Here is an 18,210-nt window from a genome sequence, read left to right as displayed (position 1 = left end):
TTTCATTTTTGGCATGGTCATTTCCTACATCCAGGTAGAGCTGTGAAGTAATTTTATCAGTCTGACATGCCTGAAATTAGTGTTGTCTTTCTCTAGCAATTTTTTACTTTCATAGAAAATTGTGCCACTGTAATTACTTTGAATCAAAAATGTAAAACACAGTTTCTAATACTGGACAAGAAAGAATGTCCAGGGAGTCTCCTGAACTGTCCGCATTTGAGGAACTCTTTACTGGATCAAGTTACCTCCACTGCAGAGCTTGCTCAAAATCTGCAGCTGGGACATTTGGGTAACAGTCTTTAGACAAGACGGGCAACAAACTGGACATTTTGTCCCAAAAATATATATTAAGAAGAGAATCAGATCAGAAAAAAATGATAGGAGATACTAGGACGGTTAACACAAGACTGCTGCACAGTTGTTTAAGTTGATTCATTCTAATTTTGAATGAAGGTAATGACTGACGTTTTGGACAATTGGCCATGAAGCGCCTTAAATCTCAACTTGTGCTGAATAAAACAAAGCAGAAGTTTACGTCCAGTATAACAGAACAAGGATGAACACTGTGTAAATTGACTGTCTTAAATTTAAGACATTTGCAAATTTTTACCTGAAAAAGAAATTTGCTGTGGTATGTTCTTCAGCATGCCACAGAGACATTGAAATGATTGCGTCACTGAAAACAGTCTAGCCAGCACCTCAACAGCCTTGTTTGCATTTGCAAATTTTCTGCACCTATTACGTTGGAAGGATGGAAATGTCCCGTGGACCTCTCTTTTCTTGTCCAACACAGTCCAATCAGAGAACGTGTGTCAAAAAAAGACGGCTGCTGCAGAAAGCTAACGGCCCATCCGGGGCTGCAGTCTACATTAGAAACCAACTTTTGCACTGCAATCTTTTAAAAGAGACATTCCCATAATTCAGCTATGCCTAAGTGAATGCTGGCAGTGGCTTTATTTTAACAGACCAGGCCCTAAATGCTGACACTCCATCTAACTTTGGTGAAAAAGCACGGTGTAATCCATTAAATGTCAAATTTCTTCAAAATGTTTCAACACCTGCTTGTGTCATTAAGTGAAAATACAAACTGAGAGCCGCCTGGACTTTTTTTTTTTTCAAACGACTTGGAAAAGTGTTTTTGACTGTTATGACTGCTTGCATATTATATTCCTGCCCTGATTTAGTCCTCTGCTCTGACACAAAGGTGCTGGTCCGATGGGAACTCCCACCCACTTAAAGTTTATTTGGGCTCTCTTATATAAAAAATATTGCCTTGCCCCCCGTTTGAGACAGACCATTCCTTACATTCCAGTCTCAGACTGCACAGTAAAACACAAATATCACACACGCCGTCAATTGGAGGTTGAAATCATATGAGATTATACCCTCCTATCTTTTTACATGATAAATAACCCAAGTCCCCCAAAGTGGCTCTATTGTTCCCACAGCAAGCCCACATTCACACCCCACTATTTAGTCTCATCATGTCTTATGGCTGTGGTTAGTACGGCCAAAGTGTCACTGACATATTTTACATTTGACCTGCTACAGAGGAGGTCACATAGTTGCGGGTGTCTACTGGTTACCCATTGTTGGTATCAAGGCACCATGCCAGGCCAACCAGAGCTTGGTGTAATGGGAAAAGGAAAGACGAATGGACTCCAGGGAACCGAGGCCATTATGTTTGTTTTCTTCATGGCCTGAAGTTCTCAGCTGAAGGTGCGGGAGCCGACAGGCGGTAAGCGGGGCGAAAGCGAGAACCGAAAGAGAGCAACTGGCTGAGGAGAAGGATAATTTGGTTTTAAGTATCTGAGGCGATGGAGTGTTCACTATGGAAATGTCCTGAGTGGTTCATATTGAAAGATTATGTTGATGCCATTTTCTGGTTGGTGCGGTGCCAAAAAATAAGCAATCCTTTGACCTATTGTCACTATGAAATGCATCCCTGCCAGTCTGTTGAACAACCTTTAATGTCTGTGCCCATGTCAGTTTTCGGTGGGTGTCCATGTCCGCGCAGGTTTTGTATTTCCATCTTTGAACGGTGGATTGAAAAATACCCTGAGAGCTCTCCAACGCTTGGGAAATTGTTTTATAACCTGGTTTAAACATCTCCACGTCTTGCAACACCACCCAGCATGTGTCTTTGTGCCGTAATACTGTTTTCCCGCATTTTTGAACATCACACTGTCCAAAGTCAGCAGTGTTTCCAGTAGCAACACAAGAATCATAGCCGTATCATAACCAGGACTCAGGATGTGACCAGCAGAGGTGAACCGATCTCTTTTCCAGACAGCTGAAACCCATTGCAGCAAGCACCTGTTCTACACACACACACACACACACACACCCACACGCCCACACGCCCGCACACACAAAGGGAAAGGGCTTTTCCACAGGACTGAATCACTCCAATAAAAAATAAAACATAAAAGCATGGAAATAAGAGAAAACCTTGTGTCCTCATCTGGGTGGCTATGAAACGGATGGTGGGTGTAGGAAAGTGACAAGTGGATAAAGCATAACAGAGAAAATGCAAAGTGAAATAAAGTTACTGTATATTTAAGGGAAATTGGAAACAAAAAGAGGTGGGAAAGCAGCTAGACCAGAAAAAAAATGCAGGGAAGAATGTGAGACGTTTAAGAAGGTGCTCACGATTACCACAAGATCTCCCCTTTCCCCCCCCCACTCGGGTGTTGAGGTTCTACCACTGCGCCTCTAACATGGAAGATTTCCAAAAAGTTGACATTCTTTAAGAGTTAGTTGCCGTTTAATCAGCAACTGACCACGTTGCTTTCGGTCCTGTTTGAGTCTTGCTCTTTGCATTTGTCCAGATCGCAGTTTGAGCTTTCGTTCCTTCCCATCTGTGCCGTGAAAGAACCGACACGGCGTTGCACTTTGATGCATATTCATAGCAGCCACTCGAGGACAGACACTGTAGGTGGGGACAGAAGCTGCCTCTTCGCAGACACTTGTAGGTTTAGAGCTTTCTTTGTCAGAGACCTGCTTCCTGCTGGGAAAACCATCAGGGGGAACCGACCAAAATGTGAAAGAGGCTTTGATGAGGCAGAAAAACAGAAGAAAAAGGCTGGAAGAACAGAGATTGGGTGCACTTCCATGGGTATATTTGTATTTGAAAAACAAAAAAACATAAAACAAAAACAAAACAAAACAAAAAAACCTTCAAAATTAATTATGTAAACTTCTTCTCCTCACATAATCTGATATTACAAATTCATTCTTCACATTTATTTGCAGAACAGGCAAAGATAAAACTGTAAAATAAGTGAGTTAATTAATGTTTTCACCATAATTGAACACAGACATTTCTAAAGAACCTTTAATTTATGCAGGTCAGTTTAGCGGGGAAATCCATGCTTTACTCAATCAGAGCTTTAGAGCATTATAGATAACCAATCAATTGATTGACCAACCGACCGACTGACCGAGCGATCGATCGATCGATCAACAAGGCTCAAAGTGCTCTAATCATTAAAACACCAAAATAACGAGTCATAACAACGTCATACTGTCACCAATTGAGAAACCACAAACAAACATCACATTTTTGTCGAGTGCCATCATGAAGATCATCAATACAAGCAATTCTACTCTGGTGGGATTTTAGCTTTGATTTAAAGGAGCTCAGTGTTTCGGCTGTTTTACAGTTTTCTGGAAGTTTGTTCCAGATTTGCACAGAAGCTGAATGCTGCCTCTCCATGTTTGGTTCTGGTTCTGGGGATGCAGAGCAGAACCAGAACCAGCAGACCCGAGTGATCGTACTTAGCAGTGTGAATTAGGTACCTTTTCAAATAATGATCCATTGTTTCACACTAGAGCCACTTGGATTTCTCTGCGTGCCAAAGAGCCTAATCTTTATCTAATCCTTACCAAAGCATAAAAGTTAAAAAGGTTCCCAGAAGCTTCTAGTTTCCTTTTGTGATGGTGGGACAGAGAAAGATGTTGCGAGGTTGCAGTTCATTAATCTACTCTTTCAAAGCAAATAATGTGACAAGGTCCTACTTGTATCCATATCAGATCCTTATGGTGTGAGAGAGTTTCTGAAGCAGAAAACAGGCCTTCCTTATGGGAATGAATGTGATGCTGCTGTTTTGTTCCAGAAAAAGAAAATGCTGGGACTTCTCTTGCAACCACGATGCATCCAAATATTTCTGACAGCCCACAAATCAGGCAGCTGCCATGTAGGCCTGAAGCTACAGCACTCTGAAGTGAAACTCAAGCAGACAGTATTTCACATGAGGCGAGCCATAAATGTCATCAATAACCAGCGAGGCTACATTTTGCCTGAGCAAAAGTCATGCATAAGAATTGACGTTTTATTCGTTTTGGATTAGGAGCAACACACGTTAAGGGTGCGTGCTGTCGTTGCAGAGAGGTTTGTTTTGATTTAGTCATTTTTAAAAATTTCTTTCAAAAAATAGAAAATGTAAATAAAAAAATAAAGTCATTACAGATGCTGTCACCTAGTCGCCGCGCTCCTGCTGGCTCTCATGGAAAATCTCAAAAAGGGGCCCAGCCTTGTTGAGCTCAGGCTGACATTACCAGCGTGTTGTGGCCAAGTCACAAAACAGATGTTTACTGTTTTTGTGAGCCGTATTTTTCTCTCCGCCTCGACACTGACCCCGGGCCCAGGCGGTTCGGTTTAAGAGAGCGCTGGCGTTTGAGGGGACAGACGGGGTCACGGTGCAGAAAACCAGGCGATAATGTTTTACTGTAAACGTGGGACCGACTGAAAGCATGTTTTCTGACGTGGGAGAGTTTATGACTCTGACAGGTGCTTGGGTTCATCCACGATTCAGGCGGCTGGTGTGATAAAGCGATCAGATGGATCACACGTTGGAAAATTGGGGCTGTGTGCGATCTCGTCCTGAATGTGTCACCCTGCGGGAGCAGTGAACGGGGTTGTGAGAGAGGTTTTTTTTTTTTTTTGTGTGTGTGTGTGTGTGTGTTTTGCTGTGTAGGCTGCAGCTTCGGAGAGTCTGCAGAGACAGTTACGGAGACGGTAAAGGTCTCTCCACAGAAGCCATTAAGCTGTGCGTCTGTTAGAATGATGTGTTTTCCTTGGCTGCGCGGCAGCAGCAGGTGCTGGGAGGACCAGCTTGGAGCCTCTGCTGCTGACCTGCTTTGATGTGCAGCCCAGGAACCAGCCTCTTTTTGTGTCTTTCTCTTCCATTTCTTTTTTGTTGTCATCCTTTTTCCACAACTTTGTTCCTCCCTCTAACTTCCTTCCCCCCCCCTCTCTATATTTTACATGCTGCTAAAAGGCTTAATTTTTTCCCACTGTTTGTTCAGTTTGATTTTTACCCTTCATAACATTACCGAGTTCCACTTTTACTCTTTATTTTTTTTCAAAAAAGGTTTTCTACTTTAGCCTTCTGCTCTGTTTCTATATCTCTCCTAGCAGCTAGCTGCAGCTGCTAAACATCCAGAGCCGTTCAGGGTGCATAGCCTTTAAATTATTTCATTAAAAAGATTTCTGGAAGAGAAGTGCCAGGAAGAGTCCAACAGAGACAAGTTTCCATTTCTTCTAGACATGGTTTGTCTGGGGCCTTAAGCAGAATAGTATTCAGGGGCCCCTCATCAGCACAACCAACAGCGTTTCAGTACAGATTTGGTGGAATCTTTACACCTTGTCAAATAAACCTAAATTTAAATGTTAAAAAAAAGTTACTTTTTTTTTTTTTTTTTTTAGCTTAATAGTATTCTCATTGTCAATAAACAAACGTAAAGATTCTTGCTCTCATAGAACATCTAAAAAGTTGATGTCCAAGCATTTATGGAGGGTCCCAAAAGTCTGGGGTTCCCTAAGCAGCTGCTTAGTTTGCCTATGGCTTGGGCTGGCTCTGTTTAATTAAACTAAACTAACTAAACTAATTAAAGCTCAGTTTAATTAGTTTTGTGCATTTCAGGGTTTAAAATGGATGAGCTGCAGAGAAACTGACCCAATTCAATACTTGGCATGAAGTCAACACAATTATGGAACTCCAAATGTGAATTATCACTTGACACCTAAATTAAAAGTATTATACTGCAAACTAGTTTATATCAGTTTGCATAAACTACAAACTGAGTTTATGCTAACTCAGTTTGTAGCATAAACAAGTTGCTGCAAACTTGTGCAGCAGTTTCCTTCCAGAAGGAAACGGCTTCCTTCTGGAAGGAAACTGCTGCACGGCTGACAGAGAAACGAGACTGCGAACCGAAAACCTGTACTCAACTTAGCTAATGTGTGAGCATGATTATTTACATACAGCACCCTCATTACATGTTGTCTCTGCGTATAATGTGTAAAAAAAAAGAAAAGTGCGCCAGCATATTCTCACACTAAAACGTTTGTAGAAAGATTAAGTTACCTCGAGTACATTCATTCTGTTTTGAACATTTTCTTTGTAAAGAAATGGGATTCTGGGAAAAGCTTTTTTAAATTTATATTCTATACAGATTGTTCTTTAAAAAAAAAAAAAAATTTCACATTGAAAAGCAAATTTCAATATCAGACAAAAATACCTGGAGTAAATAAAAAAAAAAGTTTTCTAAAAAAAGAGAGAAAGGGAGAAAACTATTTTAAGTAAAAAAAAAAAAAAAAAAACCAACAAACAAAACAAAACAACAACAAAAAAGAACAGCCATAACATTCATTGCTCAACATGGGCATCTTACTGACCAGTGTTAATCTTAGTGCCCTCCCTTCCCCTGCATCCTTCCCCCTCAGCCTCAAGGTAAAGCCATTACGCCTGAAACGATGGAGCAGCGAAGGCACAAGCCCACTTGGGTTCAGAGACACAGGGGAGGTAAAGCATGAAAAGAAAAAGCCAAGCGCTGTCCACAGCCCGCGAGGAGCGCTGCCTTTTATTTAAGATCCCACTCCCAGACATTCCTTTGCCAAGAAGCGGGGCCTCCCTGGAGAAAGCCAGGATGAGTGGCTGAACTCGCATTCAGATGGGGGGTTCAGAGACTTGAGATACACAAAATCTCATACAGTCTCTGCAGAAATGAAAAAGCAAAAAAAAAAAAAACCCCGTCACACACACACACACAGCGATGCCCACACCTTGTTCATCCACCTCCTTTGCCTTTCATTGTTCTGTCAGTCAGGATGGTTTTCTTAGCTGCAGTCCACAGCAGGGAGTTTCTGTTTCACGAATGGTCACAGACTTGTAAAAGAACAACTGATTGATTTATTGGGCTGGAGGGGGCAGAGGTAGGTGGGGTATTAGGAGCTCCTTGGAGATCTCAATGTGAAATTCCAGTTCAACAACAACTCAAAATGGCACAAAAAGGGCACCGATGCTTAGCTTTGAGATGTAGCCTCTACGTTAAAAATCGGGCTAAATTTGAAGATCTAGAATTTTACTCTCATGCTTACAGCCCGTTCAGACATCTGTGTTATTTGAGCTGCGCTGTATTTGTTTAGACTCGACCAGTTTACGTAGATCCTCGTATGAAATCAGCCCCCTGCAAACTTCCTTATGGATCTTGCTGAAAGGTTTGCATTAGAACAACATTGAAAAGCACATGTCAGGAGATGGATCTTCTCGTCACCCAAATGGATTTAAGGTGACAGTACTGTGAGGCCAATTTGTAAAGAATTTTGGCTGCAAACATCACATCCAAATCTGGAGACCACATGTTGTGCCGGCTCACAAAGAACTGTAGCTGAATTTATAGACCATCCTTACTTTTATAGCTTCATTTCATAGAACATTTACAATACTAAAAAAAAAAAAAAAATTGGCATTTAAAATCATCTGTGGGTGCAGCTAAACTTTAAACATATCGCTCACTTAATGATACAGACAAAAGATATGCTTTGAAAAGTGCCTGTGTTTTTTTTTTCTTTGGAGAACTTCTACTGTAAAATATCTGTTGGTTCAATCAGCGAATATAGGTGGACACCCACTGCATCAAGGCTTTGAATCATTCTTTATACTGTATCATTCTCCTTCCTGCTCCATGATTTCTCTCCTCCAAGCGATCCCCAGGCAATGAGTTATAAATATCGAATCTAAAAAAGCTCAGGCGGAATGGTTTTCCACAAAAAACTGGATCTACTGTAAGTCATGCGATGTGCTTCACACTGTGCAGAAGTTTAAAAGACAGAAGATGTAAATCAAGACATGGTAGGGGTGGGAGGAAGTTATTTTTAAGTCATCAAGAGGATTAATAGATGAGATTCTTCTTCTCGGTTTGTTTAGCATAAAAAACTTGGTTTAATAAATGACTTTGAGACATTTACATCAGTCCGCTGCTCGGGTTACTCTTTCACATATGCGAAGGACAATGTGAAAAAAAAAAAGAATTTCAAGGAAAAGATCTGTGTCTTACATCAAGCGAAAAAAAAAAAAGGCAGATCGCCATTTTGTAAATTACACAAACTGCCAGATTGATGAACCAGCGAACATCTGCATGCTTGTGTTATGATGCTTGGACTGATGACAAATAATAGGTTCAAAAGAAAAACACTTTTGCATATTAGATGCTTTTACTCATTATTCATTCATTCTTGAAGTTGCTGCTAGCTTTTGAAAAGCTGCAGCAAAGTGCTAGTTAGCATTTCAAATTATACACAGATTGTCTGGGACATTTTGAGGGAAATGTGAAAGAAGTTGTGGTTGTCAATGATGAAACCTGTAATTTTTACTTTTATTTTAATAATTTTTTGTCATTTATTTATATATAAAAAAATTCTCTTCCATGTCCACAAGTTGTCAAGCAAACAGGGAGGTTTTAGTTACTTTAAAAGTTAATTGTGTTCATTTATCAGTTTCACTTTTTCAAAAAAAAAAAACTTATTCCACCCAAAGCAGGATTTTTACCTTTCCAGCGGTTTACTAAGTGTACTTAAAGGAAAAAAGGAGGAGGATTTACATATATTTGTTTATGAAAAATCCATGATGGAAAACTAACAGTTTATTAATCATTAATAATTTCCCTGACAGGAGGAAAAGCAGGGCATATGGAGAGGACCCAAGGTTCTTGTGCAGTACATGTCTTCCAAAACGGCGCTTCTCCAGGCAGCAGGAAATTCTGGGACAGGAGTCATGGCGACGCACAAACCAGCCAATCAGAAGAGGAATCCAGCAAAACCATTGCAATGACTTGATAATTGAAGAAAAATTATCACCTGATGTGAACTTGTTTTACAGCATTTGAAAGACAGTGCTTATGCAGGTGTTTAGCATCAACACAGATGTTGATGCTAAACATAAATGTGGAACAATTTCATCTAAATTATAAAATGCAGTCAGATAAAGTGAGCAGAAGAGCAGAGTCCTTGCAGGTGAAAGATCACAATCAACATAAACTAAAGATTTGTTCATCCCATGCTATTATTTTTGCATAGTTCCTCTCCCATCAACCATGTTTTTTTTTTTTTTTTTACATTTGGCTGGTGTGTATGCACGTATATAGCAACAAAGAAAACATAAACTGATAATCACAACTAGCTACAGGCTGAAAAAACTTTTCAGATGGCTCTAAAGAAGTAGGTGTTGAACAAACTTATACATCCGGGATGATTTGTGTTACTAATAACAAAAGCCTGTTACAACACAATACAGCTGTGCGCCATTTTAAAAAACGTAATCTCTTGAGATAACAGCTGCCTTTAATTGCAACATTTTAGTTTTTTTGGTCAAGCGGAGATACAATCCCCCCCAAAAATACCTGGCTGATAATGAAAACAAGGAAAAATCAACGGTACAGAGGAGGTATGTGGCTGGCATTGAAGCCAGACATTCCTCAGAGCTCCAGGAATCCAGACGACAACAAGCTCTGCTGCTGCTGGTAGCCACCGGCCGATGACAACCTGCGCTCCACATCGTCTCTGGCCATTGTTTAGTCTGTGGTTGACCGATGAAGGTGTTTGTTGTTGCTGGACTCTTATCTGTGTTTCTTGGACGGCATTACGTTGACGAAGCGGCCTGTTGAAACGAAGCAGGCGCATAACATCGTGTGCTGTTCGGCCGTTTCAACGTTTTAGGCTTAAAAGATGTCAATGAAAAGAGTTATAAGATAAGATAAGTTGCTTTTATGTTGCACATTTTGTTTTGTCAGAAAGAAATTCAGTGCTCACTAATAAGGAAAGGCTGGCATTCATAGCGAGAGGTGGGATATTTAATCTCCAACACTTTTCGTTCAGTCGATTGCTTTTAAATGCCACCCAGTGCTCATTTTTCTAAAGCCGCCACAGTCAGAAAGTCTTCAGCATCCATTGCACACTACCCCCCAGAAAAATATCAATTTCATACCACAGATCTGAGATCTCTCTCTATGGGTGACTGTTAACTATTGCCAAAGAATTCATATTACCACAAGCATAGCTATCCGCCCAGGACCCATCACCGACTCCCTGGGGTGTTGTTATGTTGGGTTATTAACTTGAAAGTGCAGCCTTTTTTTTTTTACTGGCATTTTTGTTTTGTGGCCCTTAGTAATTTAGTAACAGGGGCCCATCAAGCTGCACAAAAGAGAAACAAGTGAGCATGCAGAGGCTGAAAATTCTCATAAGCCGACAGAAGAAAGAGAGGAAAGCACCTCCTTTCTTTTTATTGCTCCAAGAAAAAAACTGCCGAAAACTTTTTTCCTGATCGTCGTTGGAATGAAACTGAAAGGAATCCTTCAAGGATAAAAAAAAAAATAAAAAATAGACGGTTTGTGCCAAACTGTTGTCAGTCTCAGCTGAAGTCATCTGCATTATATTTCTTTCTTAGTGGAAGTTCAAACTCCACTGTTGTTTTCTCAGAGGTTTCAGAGAGTTCAGGTTTAGAGAGCGTCGAATGCTTGCATTTTAATCTACGCACTCGCAACATGAGAAAGATTTAACAGTGGAAACAGAACAAAGGACCTTTTAATTCAGATCTGAATGGCTGGACTTCAAAAGTCAGCAAATCGCTTCAAGACGTTCATATTGTCAGAGCAATATTTGAAAAGTTTGGAATAACTGAGGCTATGTTGAATAAAGTCTAGACAACAACACAAATTTTCCTTGTCACATCACAGACTGAGCCTTATGGGAAGGAAGTTAGAAAATATCAATCAATCAATCAATTAATCAATCAATCAATCAATCAATCAGTCAGACTCTTCATACACAATGAGTGCAATGCTGTTCTTTAAATCAGATAAAAGAAAAGCACAATAGAAATGAAGCAAACAATGGAATAAAAACATAAAATCTTATGAACTAAAGAAGAGATAAACGTTGGACTTAAAGCAGACAAAAACTTCCAAATGGCAGAATGTGTGGAAATGTTTCCAAGCTATTGTTTTGCCTAAATATTTGTATCTGTCAAAAGTAAATATCCAGTGTTCTGAAACAGCTTTTTTTTTTTTAAGGTACATTGCAAACCGGGACCAGTGAGAACATTCAAAGTTTTTTTTTACCCTGCTATTTTAAAAAACTAGAATTTGCAGTAGTGTCGCTTAAGAAAAGTATCAATATTCCCACATTCCTTTGCTTTGAGTGTCCATGTAATCAGATATGACTGGTTTGTAGGGAAATACTTTCTACACGGCATCAGCATGGAGGGACAGGAAAGCTCTCAGTATCTGACCGCTTTAACCATTGCCCCTTTTATCTGTGTTCCTCGCCTTGCCGAGCTCCAGCTGGGTGCCGCTGTTTCCTTCAGCATTTTCATTGGCACAGTCCACGGCCAGAGAGCACTTCACCGCCTGCAAAACAGGAAGAGCAGGCCGCTTTCAGACAGAAAACAAGCCGACGCGGTTTCCAGAAACACCAGGCAGCGAGCGGAAGGAAAATGATAACGCTACATTTCATCTGGTGCCCGTTTGGTGCCTGAGCGTGACTGAGTTTCATCCTATATGTCGTCGTGAGAGAAAGTCTCTCCGCTGGCTGGAAGCTTCCTCTTAATGTTGATCATACTTCTCACTCTCCATATGTGAACTGCCTCTTGTAAGGTTACAAGATTGTGATTCCTGATGCTGTTGCTCATCTTTTTCTTGGCCAGTAATCTTTTGATCGGCAGCTAATATTTTAGTGCCTGTTTCAGTTACACCAAGCAAAAAAACCCCCAACAAACCAACAAACAAACAATGAAGTAATTATAATATATAAACTAAGCAAATAAAATCTCACAACCAAAGTTATTAATTGTGAGGAAGTAAATGAGAAGAGTGAGGAACATCTTTGTGGCTGTGACTAAAAGAAGTTGGGTGTGAACAGCAAACAGAACGAAACGCTGCAGAAACTTGGTTTGATCAGGAAATGAAGCAAATGCTAAGAGATCTTACAAAAGAAACTCGGACAGACATTTGGTTTCTCGTTTACTTACGTTTTCGATTTATCAAGAGAGTTACCTTTGCATTATTTAATCAGTTACACGCACAGCGACTTTTCCTAATATCAAACTCGCATATTTGAAGTCAGCCCAGCTATTTGGACACATGTATCAAAAACTGTCTTTCTTACTTTTCTTACTTTGCTTTTGTTTTTAGTAGATGTGTGAGTGGAAATCTAAACCTCCTTCTTTAAAAAAACAATCTGCACACACACGAGATTGTGCACTGTAAAAATGATTGTGTTGAAGTGCAAAGGGAAGTAATACCCGGTTCTACTCTTTACTGTCATGCACTTTGTTCTCTGGCAAGCAAGGAAGGATTAAGATTTAGTCTTGTACATCCTCATGTTTCAAATAAAGAGATTGACAAAAAGCCTTCCTCTTTTTATTGTTCTTTCTTCACTTTATAAGTAAAAAAAAAAATAAAAATAAAATAAATAAAAAATAGAACGCAAACTGTAAAGCTGTGCTCTATGTCAGTGGAGAAATAATTTTGTGAAATCATTTCAACAAAACCATCTAAAAAAAAAAGGGACAACAACAAACATATAAAATGAGTCATATAAGTTGACATGAGGTCACATATTACCTGCCGTTGAGATAAACTAGGTTCATGTTTTTAAGTTCCTCTTGGCCCATTTCCTTTCTGGTGTCTTCAATAAAGGCGTCCCGTGTTGGAAAAAAAAGCACAAACTTGATCCGACATGTCGGCTCCTCACGACAACATGAGGAATTGCTGCTGTTTATTATATGAAAGCGTCAAAAGAAACTGGGAGCTCAGTTGTTGCTGAGATGGAGACAGGAAACATGATGGACCTGCGTGAATTATTTTACTGTTGCAGAAGAACAAAAAAGGCACCGAAGCATCCTTATATGTGTAGCTATAAGCTCGATTTTAATTTCATCAACCCAAACATTACATTTTTACTTGACCATATTGTCGCCCGTGTGCCTTTTACCGAACTCCAGCGGAGCGTTGATATGAGTTTCCTTCAACAGTGGTTTTCTCATCGCCACTCTGTCATACAGCTTTGATGTGTGAAGAGCCTTTAACTGGTTCTGGGTAATAGGTATCAGCCTTTCTCACCAGCCTCCTTCTCCTTGTGAGGATGTAATGATGATTGAGTTCACTGAAATCCACTGCCTAAGAGAATTTCTTTTGTCTCCATCCCCTGACTTATACTTTTCAGTATTCGTTTTCTCTGATTTCCTTGGTGTGTTCTTTGCGGTTTTCGTGCTGTAATGGTAACCGGGAATACTTATCAACCAGTGAATGGACTTTCCAGACATATGTGTCTAAAGTAAAAATAACGTTGTTTTTTAATTTCTTCTTTACAGCCAAATATGATCTTTGTCTTTGTTTAAAGTTCCTGGACACCAGTGAGATATGTAACTCCAATGTTTCATGAAGAAAAGTTATTGTTGGTATTCTGCAGCTGCTAATGAAGATACTATTTGCCACAACTATCAGGAAGCTCTATTTTTTTATCATCAATTTGTCAGCAATCTTTATACACTAGACATTAGAACATGTCCAGTGTAACATTGGAATCCCAAACTTAATATCCAAATCAATTAACTAATGTAAAAATATTAATATTCAAGAAAAAAGATTTTGAAGCAGGATAATAAATACAACAAAATTGGATGTTTGAAAGAAAATATGGATTTAGCTTTAGATAACTGTAAAAAACAAACATTTCATTGCGAACAGAAGCTAAGAATTTTTTGCATAAAATCCTCCACCTAATCCCTGTCACATTATTCAAACTGTTATAAACACTCAACGGGCTTCAGTGAGGTAAAATAAATATTTAATCAAACACACCCTGAGAATCTAATTGTGTACCTGACATCCTTTTTTTTACAGAAGAGGAAGAAACGCAGTTGCTGGTTTTCACACAGAGAAGCTGCTCTTTTGATTTTCTGTTCGCCAGGAAATATTTGCATATTTCTTCATTTGAAGCCAATTTGCTGAATTGGTTTAGCTCAATATTGATTGGGTAAGAATATCTTTATAACGTATGCAGTTTTTGTGACTTTTACTGAAAAAAAAAGTAACTTTTGTTTGTAATATTAACTGAACATAGTACGATTAATTTAACTTGACTTTGTTTTCAACAGGTTCTTCTGAAATCTTCTCCAGTTTGAGAGATGAAGGACCGTCAGCCTCTGATGGCGGCACTGAATGAGAACATGCTGATCGTCAACATGCTACTGAGTCTCTTCTTTCTTCCAGGTGAGATGTTTGCTCTGTTCCTTTCAAGTTGAGATGTAAAAAATATATTTCTAGTCTGACATATTTTATCTTGACATTTTTTAAAGGCTCAACTTGTAACATGGTACAAGTGAACAGGAGATGTTTGGATTATGAATTTTCTCTAAAGGCAGATTTTGCTCCACATTATGTTCATTTTCTGTCTGCTTTTCAGGTGCTTTGACTGTTTACTGTGGTGGTTATAATCCTGCCCTCAGGATCACTACACCAAATAACATGGAAGCTCTGATTGGATCTTGTTTGCAAATCCCATGTACCTATAACACAAAGGATCCTACATATAACAGCAGTAAAACTATCTATGGAATTTGGATGAAAGGTGGTGTAAATTTTGGGGTAAATCCAAGCCCTGTTATTTTCAACAGCAGTGGGTTAATTAACACCTTTTCACTGAATATTACTGGAAACCTGAAAGAGAAAAACTGCACCACTCTGTTTCCTAATCTAACAACAAGTCATACAAACAAATACTTCTTCAGAGTTGAGAACGGGCCATTCAGAGTGACAGCTTGTGCTGATCCTCTTCAAATAACAGTTAAAGGTAAAAACATTTTCTTCATGGAATGATATTATACAATGTTGTTCTGGTTAAATGGTTAAGCTTGAGTACTAGAAGCATATTTACACAATATGCTTTTACAGCCTTTGCAACAAGAGCTAACAAGTTTTATCATTAGTTGAGTATCATTAGTTAACTATTTATTAGTTAGTGGCATTTGAATGTTTACATTAAGATCTTTCTGGAAAATACTAAGATATGGTCCAAATATTTATTATTTTGTTAATGTAAGACCAGAAAGTATCAGTTAACTTTAAGAAATGTTGTCTAAGTGTGTTGCAGATAGAGATGTCATAGTTCTTTTGCTTGGAACAATTGAACTGTTTTGGAGCACATTCAACAACTCTTTATTTAGTACAATGAATGTGCACTCTTTTTTTACAATGTGTGCCTAATTTAAACCCCAGATTCTCCTTGGAGTCCCAGCATTAATGTTCCCTCTGACCTGAAGGAGAATCAGTCTGTCACTGTAACCTGCTCAGCTTTCACTCCGTGTCCACAATCACCTCCTGAACTCACCTGGAATCTCCAACAAGACTCTCTCAGACAAACAGAGAAAAACACAAATGGAACCTTTACAACTAAAATCCAGAAGAACATCACTCTGTCAGACACACATGATGGATACAACATCAGCTGTTCTGCCAGATATCCTGTGATTGGAGGAAACAAGACAGCAGAGACTAAAGTGACTCTTAGTGTTTCATGTAAGTGATCCAGTCAGCAGGTCATGGTTCAAAAATGTTTCTGATCAATAAAGTTCATGTGTGTCTCATTTTCCTCAGATGCTCCTAGAAACACCTCAGCATCCATCAGTCCATCAGCTTTGGTGTCAGCAGGTAGCAGGGTGGAGCTGAGCTGCTCCAGCAGAGCCAAACCTCCACCCAGCTTCACCTGGTTCAGGAACAGCAAAGATGGAGCCACTAAAGTGTCTGTTAGCCAGGTTTACAGCTTCAATGTTACTGAGGAAGAAAAGTTTTACTGTGTGGCTACAAATGATCTGGGTCAACAAAAATCGTCTGTGATTCTTGTTGATATTAAAGGTAATACATTAACTTACACGCATCTTGTCATGTTCTTTTAGGATTATAGTTTGTCTTGCATCATGTTTCAGAATTCATATTTTGTCACTTTTATAAAGAATTACTGTTAGTTCAGATTCTGGCTTATAAAGAAAATAAAAAACTTTAATGAAACATCCCATTTGAGATATTTGCAGTACAAAAGAATTATGAGGATTCACTTCATTGTCTTTCTTGTTGCAGATGATCAATCATCTGAATTCCAGATCCTTAATATATTGAAGATCCTGGGGATTGTATTGCTCTGCACTAGCATCATCATCTTTGAGTGGTGAGATGCTTTTCTATGAGTTGATACTTTGCAGCTGCTGCTGGACTTTGGTGTTTAAATATTTTTTGTTCTTTCAGCTGGTTCAGATTCTCCAAGAAACCAAAGAAGGTAAACTAACTGAGTTGTATGAATTGTAACACAAACAATGTGTTGCAATTTGTTAGAAAAGATTGTTCAGGCGACAATATTTTATTTGATGTCGAAGGATTTTAGAAATGGTTAATGTGAAAATCCAGTGTCCTTATCATAAATGATAAATATTCTGCATATATATAATATTTAAACTTCTAAAATTAGAGGCTACAGTGAGTTACATTCCCTCAAATACATCCATACACTGATGTACAGGATCATTAGATAACTCAGGGTTCAATTTTACCCAAAGACACTTCAACCATGATGAAAGGAAGCTGGAATTGAACTCACAACCAAATTTCAGACGAATACCACAAAACTACAATTTACCATCTCATTAAAGGACAAATGTTGTATTTTGTATGTTTAGCTTCCAGTGAGACTGAAAGCAAAGAGACCAGCCTCTATTTCCTCTGAAACAGTTTGAGCTCAAGTACATTTACTGTAAAATAAGTTTTGTTTTTTCTCTACACAGGAACCAGAAGAACCAACCTATGTCAACAATGTGATGGTGACTAAAGCATCATGAGCCACAAAAAGATCAAGAAGATGTCAAGGCCTCTGTCAGAGAGAGGATTTATTATTTCTATCCAATTGTTCAAGTTTGTGTCTCAAGAAGCTTTTTTCTATGTGCAAAGACCAATAGGTGGAGGTCTGGATACACTGTGGACGCGTCACCAGTCCATCACATCCCCATTCGTTGTGCTTTAGAAATTTCTTATTATTTCTTGACACTTATTTTTGCACTTAAGTTTGGTACTAATGGAGTATGCTGATGCTTTGTTGGATTGCTGTGTCAAAATAGAGGTCTCTTTCTATTTCAGGTGTAAAACATGCAATGTAAAATAAGATAATTATAATAACAGTACGTATATACAGTATACTTCTGTAAAACAAGTATGAACTGGATGTCAGAAGCATTTGTTATTATTTCAGGCCATATTACCCCAAATTGAGCAGATGAAACTAAAATAACCTCACAGTTTTAATATTGTTTATTTTCATATTTTCATATCTTTTATTGTTATTAGTCACAAATGACACCACACATAAGTTACACAGATTTGAAGTCAGCTCAGCTACGTGAACACACGTATCAAAAACTCTTTCTTATCTTGCTTTTTAAAAAAAATCATATTTCAGTGGAGATCTAAACCTACTTCTTAAAAAAAACAATATGTCCACGCAGAATTGTGCACAGTATCAATAAGTGCAAAGAGAAGCAATGGAAAGGTACTGTATACTCTTTATTGTTCTCTGCCAAGCGTGGAAGGCTTCAGATGTAGCTATATATCTGCCTTTTTCAAATAAAGACCCTGGTAAAAAAAAACAAAACTTCTTTTTCTTGTTCTTTTATTCTCATTGCGAGTGACAGAACACAAACTGCAGTGCTTCTCTAAAATGTGTTTTTCGCTGTAGTTCATCTTATGGATTTATTTACATGAATCTCACTTTAATAATTTGGTTTACTGATGACAACTTACGTTTTTTTTCTGTTCAATTAACTTAAAAGTTTCAAATCTAACTAACTTCAATGAACTTAATTAACTTGAAAGGAACTTCTAATT

General features: G+C 38.7%; 1 protein-coding gene across 1 annotated transcript; it reads left to right on the top strand.

Moving 5' to 3' along the window:
• The first annotated feature begins 14,225 nt into the window (after nt 1-14,225).
• LOC102235821 (myelin-associated glycoprotein-like) lies at nt 14,226-17,922 on the top strand. The gene is made up of 8 exons (XM_023326516.1): nt 14,226-14,320; nt 14,442-14,556; nt 14,750-15,136; nt 15,562-15,861; nt 15,940-16,197; nt 16,420-16,507; nt 16,585-16,615; nt 17,118-17,922. The coding sequence occupies exons 2-8, from the start codon at nt 14,472-14,474 to the stop codon at nt 17,169-17,171; spliced, it is 1,203 nt and encodes a 400-aa protein (XP_023182284.1). The 5' UTR covers nt 14,226-14,320; nt 14,442-14,471; the 3' UTR covers nt 17,172-17,922.
• The last annotated feature ends 288 nt before the right edge of the window (nt 17,923-18,210 follow it).

Source organism: Xiphophorus maculatus, chromosome 21 (assembly GCF_002775205.1).
Source record: "Xiphophorus maculatus strain JP 163 A chromosome 21, X_maculatus-5.0-male, whole genome shotgun sequence".
In the NCBI taxonomy this organism is placed as follows: domain Eukaryota; kingdom Metazoa; phylum Chordata; class Actinopteri; order Cyprinodontiformes; family Poeciliidae; genus Xiphophorus; species Xiphophorus maculatus.
The sequence above is the reverse complement of the archived record's forward strand: the minus strand, read 5'-3'. Positions and strand labels throughout refer to the sequence as shown.

Coding starts and splice junctions, on each gene's coding strand:
- LOC102235821 (XM_023326516.1), top strand. CDS start 14,472: ATGAAGGACCGTCAGCCTCTGATGGCGGCACTGAATGAGAACATGCTG. Junction 15,862..15,939: donor AGTGACTCTTAGTGTTTCAT/GTAAGTGATCCA, acceptor CATTTTCCTCAG/ATGCTCCTAGAAACACCTCA. Junction 16,616..17,117: donor TCTCCAAGAAACCAAAGAAG/GTAAACTAACTG, acceptor TTCTCTACACAG/GAACCAGAAGAACCAACCTA.